This window comes from Letharia lupina (genome assembly GCF_014066315.1).
Source record: "Letharia lupina isolate WasteWater1 chromosome Unknown contig_12, whole genome shotgun sequence".
NCBI classification, from domain to species: Eukaryota; Fungi; Ascomycota; class Lecanoromycetes; order Lecanorales; family Parmeliaceae; genus Letharia; species Letharia lupina.
Genome location: NW_023502981.1, coordinates 1841404 through 1855196, shown reverse-complemented (window position 1 = coordinate 1855196; position 13793 = coordinate 1841404). Strand labels below are relative to the sequence as shown.

The following is a 13793-nucleotide window of genomic DNA, read 5'->3' as shown; positions in this document are numbered from 1 at the left end:
ATCTTTTATAAGAGAGGATTTAGAAGTAGATAGAACGTATACTCAGATATATTGCTGAAGTTATTCGTTTAAAAGACGGTAACGAGTATAGGGAAGGCCGTTTTAAAGGGAATATACGACCATATAATTCAAATAAGCGAGTTAATAAGTATATACGTAGTTATATAAAGAATCATCAATAAAAAATGAAGCTATTTAAGAAATTTGTTAAATTGCCGAAGAATGCCAAGAACGCCAAGAGTTTTAGCGCATGTGCAGGACTTTCGGTGCAGACCTCTGTAAAGGCCTATGAATTAAATTCATAATCATTTTTTTGATTAGGGCTATCGAGTAAGTAGGTGAGCGATCTTTGATGAGCGAACTTTGGTGAGCGATATTTGAATTCCTTGCGCTTTAATAGTTATAAGACTAAATTTCAAAATTCTTAAAAATTCGGAACGCGCAAACAGCGCTTCAAAATTTTAAAAAAAAATCTCAAAATTTTAATAGAAAACAAAAAAGTTATTCTATATGTTAATAATGTACGCCTATTTTTTTGATGAGGGAGGCGCGGGAAGGCGAGATTTTGATGGTTGCGGACGCTAATTAATTTACCCGCGATGACTCAGCCGGTCTAGCCAAAAGGCGTAATAACCCCGAATTGATGATTGGCTGCACATACAAATTCAAGGTTTTCTAGTTCAGCCCTACCTTATTCTATTATATATACTGATACCTGCAATCGGCCCGCTCAAGGCTGTAGAGTACAGCGATTGAAGCGGAGGAAGGATACCCGGATTCCGCCGGCAAATCGGCACTGTCGCAAATGAGGTCCAACGCCAAGCCCGCCAAGAATGGACTCGGGCTGATATTTCGCCGGCTCCAGCTTCAAGTCGCACATTCCATACGCAATGAAGCTTGGTCAGGCAAATGCACAGGTTGATGGGTTGCGCCGTCTTTCGTGTCTTCTGTAGATACCGCTTGTTGGAAATTATGTATATAGAGGAGCTCGAATCCCACCAGTAATGCAGCATCATCCACTCCGAAATCCAAACCCGCCTTGAAATTAAACAGACAGAACGAGTCTCAGTCTTTCAGCTTCGAACGACAGATACCTTGACCTTCTAACCATATCGACCAAGTTCAATCTCACCACCAAACATCAATCCGCCAATATGTGCCACAAGAACCGCGGTCCTCGCTGCTCAACCTGCCACAAACCAGCTCCTCGCCACCGCTGCCACTGTCCCGCCAAACACACCGCCAAGCCGTCTATCAATAATACCCATCATGATGTCCTCCCGGCCTACGCCGCGATGACCGACCCGCAGCCATCGAAATCGACTCCATTGCCTATCTCTGTGCAATCACGCTGTGGAGGTCACGGTTCTGGCTGCCGAAGACGACCTTGCCGTGGTCCGATCCACTTCCTGGTCAGCTTGGTGATTCGCAAGTCTCGGGAGAAGAAGGAGAGAGAGAGTTTGGCTGCCAATTTGAGCGATGAGACGGAGAGCGAGCAGCAGGAGCGTGGGGTTGTTGAGACGGTGGATGAGAAGCAGATGAAGAAGGGATGTGTGGAGATAGAGGAGAAGGACGCGGATGTGAAAGTCTTGACAAGGTCGGTTAGTGGCATGTCTTTGTGAGGCAACGGAGCACTGGTGAGAGGCTTGATCAATAGCAGGTAGAAGGGTATTGAGGAGAAAGTTGTCCGCTCTGCAATGTATAATAGTGGAATAGCCCAATGAAATGAGTTGGGAAGCAGCAACCAATAATGCACTGATCCCATGTTAGCTCTCTGACCAACCCAAGAGAAAGAATTAATTTGCATGGATGCAGCCATGCGTCGAAGCAGCCATCACAGTCCTTATCTATTCTTTAATTGTACTATACACTGAGAAGATGGATGGTATTGATGGGAGCAAGAGAGCATATCATATAGCTTGACGAAAGAAGGTGATCAAGTGAAATTGCTATTGCCTCTTGGATCAGCGCTTCTCCGATCTTGTTTCTGACTATAATGATGACCGAGACATATGCGCACATCCAATATTCGTTATCATGAATGTTTTGCTTCGTTGTTGTGGCCGATCACCAGCCAGTTAATCAGGCCTCCAAGACAGCACCTGAGAGGAAAATCGCGCGTTCGTTCATGACAGCATTTATGAATACCTACTTTTATGCTTCCCATCGGCCAAGACCATGAAGTCTCCGCCTCTCAGATTTGGAACAGCAGGCGTAAGAGAGCGACGACCATCTAGGCAAGACCAAGTCTGCACGACGAATGCGAGAGAGACTCAGAGAGGCGTCGGAGAAAGCAGGAGGCTAGGATCAATGTTACCCCGTGCGCCAAGCCAGGCCGTCTTCGACAGAATTCCAGCAGTTGATTGGACGATTCGTATCTTGAGTTGCGCTCTTCCCTGGTAGGGACTCTGTCTCCATGATCGATGGCTATATAAGCCAGACAGAAGCAGTCTCTATACTGCACTCTTCCTACACCACAAGGCCCACAAGGCCAAAGAGAACCTTCACCTCCGAGTGCTGCCCTGCCTGTTCATTAACGGGTCCGCATCGAGGCCAATGAAGCAACCACCAGAATAGACACCATCGCAAGCTTCTTCCAGCTCATGCTTTCGACGAAAAGATGGTGTTGATCCCTCCTCCGCCCCCGTATACGCGCTACGACACGAATCCAAGGACATCGGGCTCAGTCTCTAGCCCCACGGTATCCGAAATTACTCATCATCCTGGTTGGGCCACTGGCGCAGATGCTGTAAGAGATGGACCAGGGCGGGCACCAATGTCAGTCTATGAGGAAAGGACAAGCGGAGAGAAAGGGAACAAGACCAAGAAAGCCGAGGCCAGTGGCAAGGGGGGTGCGCACCTCGACGAAGCGCTATACGAGGCGGTCTCGAAAGGAAATGCGAAGCTCATTGGCTTGCTCCTTGACCAAGGCGCGAACGCCAACGCACGCCCTCCCTGCGCAAAGCCGGCGTTGACCATCGCAGTGGAAAAAAAGAATTTCGAGGTCTTGAAGATGCTATTGGAGCAAGGGGACCCAGATTTGGAAGCAAGACCTCCTGCAGGAGAGACGGCACTGTACACAGCAGTCTCTAAGGGGTACACGGACATGGTTGAGTTGTTGCTTGAACACGGAGCCAACGTTAATGCAAAGCCGGACGGAGGCAAACCAGCGCTGCTCGTGGCATACTCAAAAGGACGCAAGCAGGTCTTGGAAACTCTGTTGCATGCTCCAGAGCTCAACGTTGACGCAACACCGCCTGGGGGAGTCGCGACGCTATGGCACGCAGCGGAACAGGGTGATGTGAAGGTGGTACACATGCTTCTGAGCAACGGGGCCAAGGTTGACGTCAAACCTCCCGGTGGCTCGGCGGCCATGTACCGCGCTGCTGTTCGGCAAGACTTGGCGACTGCAGGCCTACTTCTCCAGCATGGCGCTGATGTCAATGCAACACCGCCCGGTGGAACGACTGCGTTGTGGCATGCAGCCTCCAAGGGTGACGAGTCGATGGTGCGGCTGCTGTTGGCGCACAATGCTGATCTCAATGCGAAGCCACCTGGAGGGAAGACGGTATTGACTCAGGCAATCAAGAAAGGTAATAGTGAGGTAGCGCGAATACTACTTGAACACGGGGATTGTAGGAATCTTGGATAAACAGTTATGGATGTTCCGGAATCTATAATGCGCTGTGCTAAGATGCTAACTGGCAATACTATTCTCTAGCTTGATCTCAGGATCTCAGGGAACTCATTTTTGCATGTAGCAAAGCTGTTCAATTCTTATAGGTCCGATGTGAGTGACTGGTGATTGGAGTTGTTTCAGTACGCACCTCGCGTCTGCTCGCGAGAGCGAGTTCGCAAGTAACCGCTGCCAGTTGGCCAGCTTAAACTAAGTTCTCTCGACATCGTTCTACTTCTGACTTTGATGCTTCTGCTCGGCTTGAGCCAACCGCGCAGTTCTGATTCATCTCATCTTGCTTTCAGTCTTTATCACCAACTATAGAAACGTTGAATCTAACACCGACAATGAGCAAAGACAAAGCAAGTGATGAGGATTTGTTACTCGAGGAGCCACACGGGACAAGTGACGCTGAAAACGCTGACCAAGCTGAAACTTCGAGAAACAGAAGTCTCGTGATGATGTTGTGAAAGCTCACATGATGCGATACCTAGAGACAGAGACACCGGACACCAGTGGCGGAGTACATATGGTATTGCCAAGATGGTAACACTATCGAAGGATAATAGCAATGACGCTTTGAAGGTGGGAAGGCTGCTTGAAGCCATTGAGTTGTGAGGATAGCTCCGTCCGCCTGCGAGAGTCATGAGACTGACTTGTAATCAGTTACGGCGCTGCAGTCCATGTTGCGACAACATTGGAAGAAGCCCAAGTCATCAAATTGAATCGATCGCTGGCCAAATGGAGGACTGGGTGCTTTGACAAAGCAACACATGGAGGACCGGTGACAATCAAGATGACAGAAGCTCACGGTCATGGTCTGTTCGCCACCCGAGACGTTGCTGCCCGTGACCCTCCACTATGCGAAAAGGCGTTCTGATACTCCTTGTTTGACAACAAATCCACGACAAGTCTTAGGAGTAAAAGCACGCTCAATGGAATTAAAGCAGATCTCGTTATAGACTCGGTACATCAGCTCTTTCGAAACCCTCCTCTTGATCTGGCTGTAATGTCTCTCCATCACGGTACTCACGACCCGGTCAAAGAAGAGGCAGTGAATGGAATGCCAATGATCGATACATATGCTAACTAGGTTCTTATGCCCCTTGAATCGACTGTTCGGTGCTTGAATGCGGTCTAGGTTCCTCATCGATCGCACTCTCTCTCTCTCTCTCATCGCCTGTGAGAGTTCTCGAGCATCCCCCCTGACAAATTTCGGCGGAGGAGGAGTTTCGAAAGCAGAGAGAGGGAAGCCCGACCCTTCATGCGGCCTCTACATTAAGACATCTTACAGCAATCATAGTCGCTTCAGCAACGTACGCCGCAGCTTCATTGGAGACTTGTTTATTGTGCGTGCCACACGCAACACTGCAGCTGGGCAGGAGATACTGTTATGGAACGCCCTGCCGAAAGCCGATCCCAGCTACGATTTGACACAGGAGAGGGTTTCCAAACTGGGGCTTCCACTGCAGCTACGACATTTGCACACACGTCCAGGGAACTTCGAACAAGAGAAAGAATGTTGCCGGAAAGCATGTTGTGGGCGAAGCCGGTCTTGCAAAAATTGACAAGTTGCTCGCTGCCATCGAGGAAACACACACCGTCCCTGCCGCAGTAGTGTCGCGTCTGCCTCTCCGGAATATCTACCTTGCCCTGACACGTATTCATGCCTCTATCGGGAGCCGGTCAGAAGCGTCACGACGGCACGAAGGGTCATGGCCGCTTTGGGATTCGTAATCAAGCAAGATACATCTTCGATTGCTTCTTCCTTTAAAGTAGAGTAGTGGGGACTGGTGTCTGATCCTCTAGTCGAAACATGGGTGCATCTGTGGACGGCTTACGAGTGTCTCGTGCCCCGTCAGCTGGGGTTATGTGCCAAGATATGCTAGGACTGCATATAGGATGGACTACATTTAGGATATGCATTTGGGGAGGATGAGAGCTTTGAGGAGAATGTGGGAAGGGTGGCAAGGAAAACGATACATGGAGGTGGTGATCTGGATATGACATCTATGACTCTTTTTACATCTGACCATCAGACGAGCCAAAGATCTGACCTTTGGATACAGAGGCCTTTGACAAGCCAATCCATCGGATTGCTCCGGTGAGTGGTAAATTCGGAGCAGCACAAGCCGTGCAGGGAAGGTTTGCCGATGACGCTAATTAAGATGATAAGTAGCGAAACACAAAATGTTCACACTTCATCATTGTCTTAAGCTCCTCCCATCACTGTATGATACGGTACAAGTCATTCATCATGAGCCTTCCCAACGAGCTTATACTAGGAACTCTACAGTACATAAACAAAGCAGACCTCAAAAGCGCACGACTGGTCTCCAAGCTCTGGTCCGGCTGCGCTTCCGAGTATCTATTTGCCAAGCTCTTCATCTCCCCTCACAAGCTCAATCTTCAGATTTTCGCCGCTGTCGCGCGAGATCATATGTTGAGTAAATTTGTGAAGGAACTCGAGTACGATGCCGTCAGTTTCTCGCCGGACATAACGATATCGCAATACTTCGAGATACTATGGCAACAAAACTCCGTGATCGCCTTTGACACAGAACGGGTTTCCCAAGTCCCTGACCCCCATATCCGTCAATTCATCACCATGATCAGAGATCGTCGAGAAAATTGGCTTGACTGGCTAGGAAGAACGGCACCTGTCCAGGCGCAATGGTGTGATTTTTCCTTTGTCCAAGAGGGATATCAGAAGTGGATCAACCAAGCACTTTTTGAGAAGAACTGCCTTAAAGAAGACACTCTTTTCAAACTACTCGTGACCGGCCTGAGAAGGTTTGGCCGGCTCAGGACTGTGAAGCTGAGCGATAGATGGTATTCCGGAGACAAGCCCGGCCGCCAAGGCTCTCCACTGGCTGGATCATGGCTTCCCTTCCATGCGCATCCAGGAGACTTCATATTTGATTCTGATGAGCCCCTCAAAGAATCCAGCACATCCGACGCCTTCTGGACTCTCGCCCATGCCCTCTCGGGAGTCAAAAACACTAGGATTCGGAATCTCTCAATCAAGGGGCCCCTTCCTACTGCTGCCTTTCTCACCGAACCAGGCGAGCAACAAACTCATGTGGATCACGGGGTTGGCGCATTCTGTAGACTCGGATATCTGAGGCTATCCCTTGCTGGATATTCCCGCGAGCCCATGGTCAAACTCTATGAAACTCTGCATGGATTACATCGTATGCTCGAATCCATGACGGCCTTGAAGCGATTCGACCTGGCCCTCCCTGTTGACTGTGTCGATGAACCAGTTTGGTTCTTTACATACCCAATGATCTTTCCCGAAAATGGCCACTGGCCTCAGTTAACCACATTCACGGTGGGAAATCTGGCGATCAGCACCAAAGATCTAGTAACACTGCTCATCACGAAGATGCCAAGCCTACGGCACCTCGCCTTCGGCAACATCAATCTCCTTGACGGACAATGGGAAGGTATTGTCGAGTACCTACGGGTCGCGAATTGTCTTTCATCCTTCCATATAGTTCCAGAGTCTCTGCTGGTTCATGGCGGAGACCAGATTTACCTCTCCCAACGTCACGGGCACCGCGATGACCACGACCACGGGAGCGGAGAATTCCTTAAAATTCTCCACTCCATTGGGGACTACGTGGTCAACTGGTGGAATAACCCTACACTGAGACATCCGAGTCTGAAATTAGGTCAACCAGCCCAACAGTCTCTCGACTACCTGAAGGACGTCTATTGCCTGTCCGACATGAATTTGACGCATGACATGTTAGACGGGCTAGCTGAGCACATGGTGGAAGACGCCACGCGGTATCGCGAACGGGACGAGTCCTAGGCTCGAAATTACCGACTAAAAGACTTGCCGATAGGTCTCCAAGAGTGATCTATCCCGAATGACTTCCGACACTGACGTAGAAACAAGTCCCATACAAGTCTATGGCGATAGAGACTTCTTTCCGGCAGTTAATACACTCTAACCTTCCCTTTCTTCGGACTCCCTTGCATTTGTCTGTGCCTTAGTGGAGGGATTGCCTAGACCAATGTGACTCCGCCCGGCATTGCTCAGAACGTCCGTGATGCTCTGAAGGAGAGTGGCAAAGGAATCGCAAGCCTGGTGATTGCGAAGACATGGGATAGATGGGTAGCAAAATGGGGCTTTTGTCAGCGGATTCATCTTACTTCATTAACGCGGTGCGATCGCTTACGAGCAACGTTTAATTAGCCTGTCCCATCCAATCGAAGTTTAGATTGGGATTCTTTTAAAGACTGCTTTCCACATCAAGTGTTCAACGATCGTATAAGTAGCCGCCATGTCCAAACGCCCGAGACCACCCCCTCTGCCGCTCTTCCCTCTGCCTTGCGAATTGCTTGTGCCTGGGATGACGTTCGCTTTGGAAAACCCACTTCCATGTCAACCGTGAACAAACCGTGTCTATCCCAGCGCTGAGCACGCATACACACTACAGACGTATCTGCCGAGGCGTTAATCTTCCCAAGGAAAGCTCCGGCGGGCGCCGCGAAGCCAGTCGACGTAACCTTCGTCGTCTTCGCCAAGCGCTGCCTGGATGGCTTTCATCTGCTTCGAGGCTAGGACTCGTCGGCGCTCCCGGAGGACTGGGAGATCAGTGTTAGGACGCTCACGGTGTAGATGTTTCGCTTCGATCTCGACTGCAAGAGGCTCCCTGCGATGGATTGGAGCTGCTGTAGGGGTTGAGATGGCTGTAAGGAATACCCAGTCCGGGCTGAGGTAATGAGAGATAATTTTTTAGGTTATTTGATGGAGTTAAGGCAGGAATGATGTGTTGAAAAAGATGTAATCAAAGCAACTTGAAGACGATTATGGAATCAATGTGAGTAGAGAGCATGAGATGGAAGAATCGGTAAGGATCACTGCCTACCATAATCAAAGAGAGCCACGAGTTCTACCAATCCCTGAGTCCTTCTCACACTCAGTTCGCATACGCATTATCTCGCAAACCTCCTGTTTTCTATCAGCTAGAACTGATCCACTCTTTCCCATTGGGCGACTTTGCATCGACCTTGGCAATACACATCAGCAGCAATCAAACGATGGAACTCATCGCCTTCAGACGCAGCATGGCACAAGGTAGTAGTCCTCTCAAGCGAACGTGGGGGAAAGTAATAATCATGCCGAACCAACCCGCCGGCAGTCATCAAATCTCCCGGAACGAGTTGGGGCGCCGGTAGCGATCAGGTTCGATTACTGCATACAAGAGAACAACTGTCTAACATTCCATTGCCTCAATTCTTGAACATATGTATGCAAGGTTAATTTGCAAACGACGTCGCTCAAAACCAACATGTGTCTTGAGATTGCAGTCCATTTGCTTGCTTTTATGTGGTATGCTTGTCTCCCACCATCCGAAGACTAACGTCGCTAGGGAGTACCTCTTTTTGAACCCTAGGAAGCCACTAAAAGATATCGCGTGCGGCGCATGGATACGGAGCGAGATACGGGACTCCAATAACGTTTTTGCGGGCGAAACTTTCGATTTACGCCCCAACCGCTAAGCCGGTCTCGGAAGATATCGCGAGACGAGACTTTCCACGAGCGAGGCACAGCACAGCCACTGCGAGCCCAATTCGTGAACCGTCGCACAGATGCACACCAAATGAGACGTTATATTCTGCACAGCCATTCGCAATACGAGCATCATTTCCTTTCAGCCCCTATCGTCGTTCGTCCCAATGAGTACATAACTCGCCCGTATGCCCCAACTCAAACGATCTCGTCACACATAGCACACTCACATTTACTTCCTCGACCCTCCTCTTGACAAATCCACTCACTCACTCACTCACTGATTCATTCTACCTCCTCACAATGCTCGCCTACTCCGCCTACAAAGGCTACAAAAACCACAAAGACAAGAAATCCTCCGAGCGGCTCGCCGCCGCCGCCGCGGACGAGTCGCACGGAGCCAGCCCTCCCCCTCAGCAGCAGCAGTATCTTGCTCCGCCCCAAGAACAACAACAACAACAACAACATCATCATCAACAACAACACTATGCGCCCCCTCAGCAGCAGCAGCAGCAGCAGCAGCAGTATAGCGCTCCAATCTATGCGCCTCGTGCTCCGTCACCGAGTGAAGGGAAGTTTTCGTACGTATACCCTACTTATTACAGTAAAGAGTGTCCGCTGACTGTGTATCCATAGCAATGCGCAGCCGAGTCTGGAAGCCCGATGGCAGAACCTGGAGGCAAGGGTGAGCGCGTTGGAGGCTCGGGAGGCGGCGCGGTCGTGATAGGGGGTGAGCCAGGAAGAAAAGGGGGGTGGTTGCGCACATAGAATGCGGAGGATGTGTGTCGTTCGATTGGTCTAGTTTGAGAATAGCGTCAACTCAGCTGTGACGCCCTACCATGGAGTATCGTTGTCTTACTATCATTGCAAGTCCCGCTGTGCTTTTTTGGGGTGGGACGCTAGAGAAAATTGATCAGAATGCCCAAAATGTCCTTTGAACGAATGTGCCTTTTTAAACCATCCACAGCTGACCTTTTAGCCTAAGTCAGGCACATCGGGAAACAATTTTTTCGCTCCTTTGCAAGCATGGTGTTTTGAGAGGCCGAAATGAATACATTCGAGGAAGAAAATGAACAGACACCCCCCCCCCCCAAAACATCAACAAAATTTGTGATTTTACATATTTTAGGGGAAGCTTCCTGGGTTGTTAACCAAAAGAGCGCTCAATACAATTGAACGAATTGAGAATTTGGCGAATGATTTCGGTGATTTGACTCTATGAATGCGGATTACCGATCAGTATTCCGGAGTTCCGAGGTGGTTGCACGGAAATCTCCGCGCAATCATTCTCCCTTATCAATATAAAGAGGGAGACATTCTCTGCTTCCCTCACTGTCCAGAAAGACAAAGTCTAAAGAGATGTTGACTGTCGCACACATGTCCTTTGACGTGGCCTGTTCACTGTAAGACAATTCCGTCTCAAAGAGCTGAACGCCGCGAAGGTTAGGGAAAACTTCTCGGGATTCTACAAGGCTGGTAAGACGCAGGCGAAGGGCGTTATTGTTGCGATGTTCCCCATGGAGCTTGACCTCTTGTATGGATGGTGGCAAAAGAAGTTTGAAAGTTTTTGTACTAGACTATATGAGTCTCCGAAAAGGATCATGGTGTCAGTGTCGAGGTGTTCTAAAATGCAAAATGTACATAGACTGCCCATGTACTTCTTCGTTGTAGACCCTGCTCAGATCTGGAGTTCTCGGAGCGAGTCCTGGGCGCAAGCCAATAGATTGGTGACAATCGAGAAAGGGTCAAAGTCATGCTCCAAATGAGGAGAACTCGCAGGCCAATACGTGATAGACAGGAACAATCCAAAGCTTTGTAGGAGAAGCATCAGGCGCTGTGGCAGGACATCCCCATACATTACGTTCAGATCCGTGACATTTGAGCCTTTCGTTGGCACAATGTTCTCAAGTATCTCGATCTCGCCACCAATCCACGCGGCGTTAACGGTCTGGACCGATGGTAGCGTGGCAAATAGTTCAATAGTCTTAGGGTCAATACAAAAGTTGCTGTCAGAAGTACCGATGGTTACGCTGATCAGTTTGGCCAACGGAACCATGTCAGGGTATATCGCATTTGTCATGCGGCGAATCATCCTCTCAACTCGCGGAGTGAGGCGTGGATCCTGAATATCGATAGACGTGAGATTGGGAAAGAGCGTAAGAGCAAGCGCAATCAAAACATCTTCCTCTCCCGCCTTGAGGCTTGTAATCCATGAGTCTCTCTCATCATTGGGTATGTACTCGGAACCTCGCACAGCAATTTTGAATTACGACACATCCGAAGCTGTATATTCAACGTGCTCCAGCTCACCATCATCGAAATGGTCGTCGCTCCTGCCCCACCCAGCGCAGCAGCCATCAATGGTATAATGCTGAACGTAGAGCATACTTCGAGGCTCGGCCAAGACACTCTTGATAAGTTTCGCCGTGGAGCCGGGCTGCTTGCTATTCAAGGAGGTTGAGAACCTCCGCTTGAGGCGTTGATAAGATATTCGATGTATTGCCGTCACAGCGTACAGGTGCTTGTTCACGCAGTAGTAGCTTCCGAGATCAGGCGGTGGCAGGTATTGGAGGACCTCGAGATTTATTTCGTTCGAGAATTGGTGAAACAAGGCATCTTGCCTCTGGAGAAGGTTGTATGGATGAAAAGGGCCGGGTACTGGGCAAACGCGGTCAGCGGACGTCATGCTATTGTGCCAGAGGTTTCAGGCAGATACAGAGCAAGCATGCTCCATCTGGACTTACTATTGGCCCACTGGCTGCTGTCAAAGTAGCTGGCAACGCTGCTGCTAGATGTTCATCAGAAGAGTGTGGAGAGTGAAAATCAAGAGTGACTGAGTCTGGTGGATCTGCGCGACCTGCACAAGCGCGTCAGTCGCCCTCCGTAATTCTGGCTTAGTCTTAACTTTTCGGATAAATTCACCGGCAATGGTACGCTGTATACCTGAGACGATCAACCATATGAATACTGTGTGTGGGAGCTTGTAAAGACATCGACAACCCTCACTTCCTCACGCAATAATTACAGTTCATAGTGGCGCATGTTCAAAGCTCCCGAGCAAACTTCAAATGTACGCTTAGGGTTCTTTGGTTGTGCTTACAATTCCTCGCAGACAGTGAAGTCGCATGGCGCTGACGCAAAGAAATGTGATTGTGACTGGTAGCCTGCAAAATGCGGGAAAGAACTCAATTCCCTTTGTCCAAGGAAGACGATGTCTTGGGCTCTCGGACAGAATTGCCTTGAGCAGATAGAGTACGAGACAGTATGCGCATTGAATGGAATACTATTATGCTTTGGTGAAGCCGCTTAGAAGGAGCAAAGGTGGGAAAAGGAGATTGGAAGATCTGTCAATGCAAGACAGTCTGAAGGCCAGGTCGAAGGTTCGTGACAATGCCAGGGGGTCTGAACGTACGCTCAGGGTCAACGCGTACCTCTGTTTGACGTAATTGATGATATTCCAGTATCCATGGTATGTCACACTCAGAGTACAAGCAAGATCTGATTCTCTCGTTCCAGTAGGTTGTGTACTATGTTCGTTACTCTGTATGTAACCGCATTGTCTCTCGTACCAGTCGGGAGAGCGCGCCGATGGGGAATAACACGATTCACAAGTTTTGAGCTACTGTCACAGCTCACTGTAACTTCAAAGGTCTCCTTCCATTCTGCTGAGTATAGACGTGTGGGCTCTGGATCGGGTTGGAGTGGGATGACATCAGCCAGAGATTGTTGCAGGGATCAATTCCACAGCTCTATGAAGACATGGAGGTCCAACAAACATGGTCAAGGTCCACGAGCTTGCGGTCTCATGTGCTGTCTCCACTCTCTTTGGCACCCATCCTACCCAGTGACCAGTCTGCCTTGCCAAATGTGACCTGGCTATGGACGTCATCGTGGTCATCAGAAGCAATCATGGCGGGTGTCTAACGTTCTGGCGCTCATCATTCGTGTCTCCTCTCAGGCTTAAAAGTCTCAGCAAGATCCCACAGGTCTCTCTCGAACCAGACAACTCGACCTCTACAAATCTCTCCCACTGCCTATCCACCGTCTCTCGTATCGTTCCTTCATGTATCGTGTACAGCTCCTACTCGTTCCCACGCATCTGATTCGCCAAAACGCTTCGATCGATACTCCTCGCAGCCTTCCCGGACATATCCACCGCACTGGACCCGAGCCTTCTGGTCCGGGAAGCCACTTGATCTCTGGCATATTCTAAGGATCTCGGCGCTGGTCAAGAGATTCGATGAAACCTTCGTCCACGTCGCTAGGCAAGACGGCATTTGTGGCAGTGGCATGGATCCTGAAAACACAACGCCTAATAAGGCATACACCACCTGTCCTCCCAAGTACACTCACTTTTGAAAACAATGTATGGCCCTCTTGATGTCTAGATTTCGGAAAGAGGGATTTCACCAACAGCTGGGCAGTGTGGTGCAATCTGCCATGTCAATGTGCAGTGGTTCTGCGGTCGAGAAGTGGCTTTCGCCAACAGTTACGCCAACCACAAGGTCTACAGCTCTCCATCATGCAAAGTATTGCCGAACCCTCGTTTCAGCGACTGCTCTCAGATGGAGGACTCATGCGCGATAACGA

At 49.6% G+C, this 13793-nt stretch overlaps 6 protein-coding genes across 6 annotated transcripts; 5 read left to right on the top strand and 1 right to left on the bottom strand.

Moving 5' to 3' along the window:
• Positions 1-1295: 1295 nt before the first annotated feature.
• HO133_001536 (uncharacterized protein) lies at positions 1296-1724 on the top strand (the record flags this gene model as incomplete). The annotated part of the gene is made up of 2 exons (XM_037292466.1): positions 1296-1601; positions 1668-1724. The coding sequence occupies 2 exons, from the start codon at positions 1296-1298 to the stop codon at positions 1722-1724; spliced, it is 363 nt and encodes a 120-aa protein (XP_037151885.1).
• An 896-nt stretch (positions 1725-2620) lies between these two features.
• Positions 2621-4146, top strand: HO133_001535 (uncharacterized protein; the record flags this gene model as incomplete). Its single annotated transcript, XM_037292465.1, has 2 exons — positions 2621-3593; positions 4001-4146. The coding sequence occupies 2 exons, from the start codon at positions 2621-2623 to the stop codon at positions 4144-4146; spliced, it is 1119 nt and encodes a 372-aa protein (XP_037151884.1).
• Positions 4147-4219: 73 nt separating this feature from the next.
• On the top strand, positions 4220-4556 carry HO133_001534 (uncharacterized protein; the record flags this gene model as incomplete). Its single annotated transcript, XM_037292464.1, has 2 exons — positions 4220-4290; positions 4343-4556. The coding sequence occupies 2 exons, from the start codon at positions 4220-4222 to the stop codon at positions 4554-4556; spliced, it is 285 nt and encodes a 94-aa protein (XP_037151883.1).
• A 1377-nt stretch (positions 4557-5933) lies between these two features.
• Positions 5934-7496, top strand: HO133_001533 (uncharacterized protein; the record flags this gene model as incomplete). Its single annotated transcript, XM_037292463.1, has 1 exon — positions 5934-7496. The coding sequence occupies one exon, from the start codon at positions 5934-5936 to the stop codon at positions 7494-7496; it is 1563 nt and encodes a 520-aa protein (XP_037151882.1).
• A 2010-nt stretch (positions 7497-9506) lies between these two features.
• Positions 9507-9927, top strand: HO133_001532 (uncharacterized protein; the record flags this gene model as incomplete). The annotated part of the gene is made up of 2 exons (XM_037292462.1): positions 9507-9784; positions 9840-9927. 2 exons carry the CDS (start codon positions 9507-9509, stop codon positions 9925-9927), a joined length of 366 nt encoding a protein of 121 aa, XP_037151881.1.
• A 954-nt stretch (positions 9928-10881) lies between these two features.
• HO133_001531 (uncharacterized protein) lies at positions 10882-13114 on the bottom strand (the record flags this gene model as incomplete). Its single annotated transcript, XM_037292461.1, has 4 exons — positions 10882-11404; positions 11474-11826; positions 11948-12060; positions 13045-13114. 4 exons carry the CDS (start codon positions 13112-13114, stop codon positions 10882-10884), a joined length of 1059 nt encoding a protein of 352 aa, XP_037151880.1.
• Positions 13115-13793: the final 679 nt, after the last annotated feature.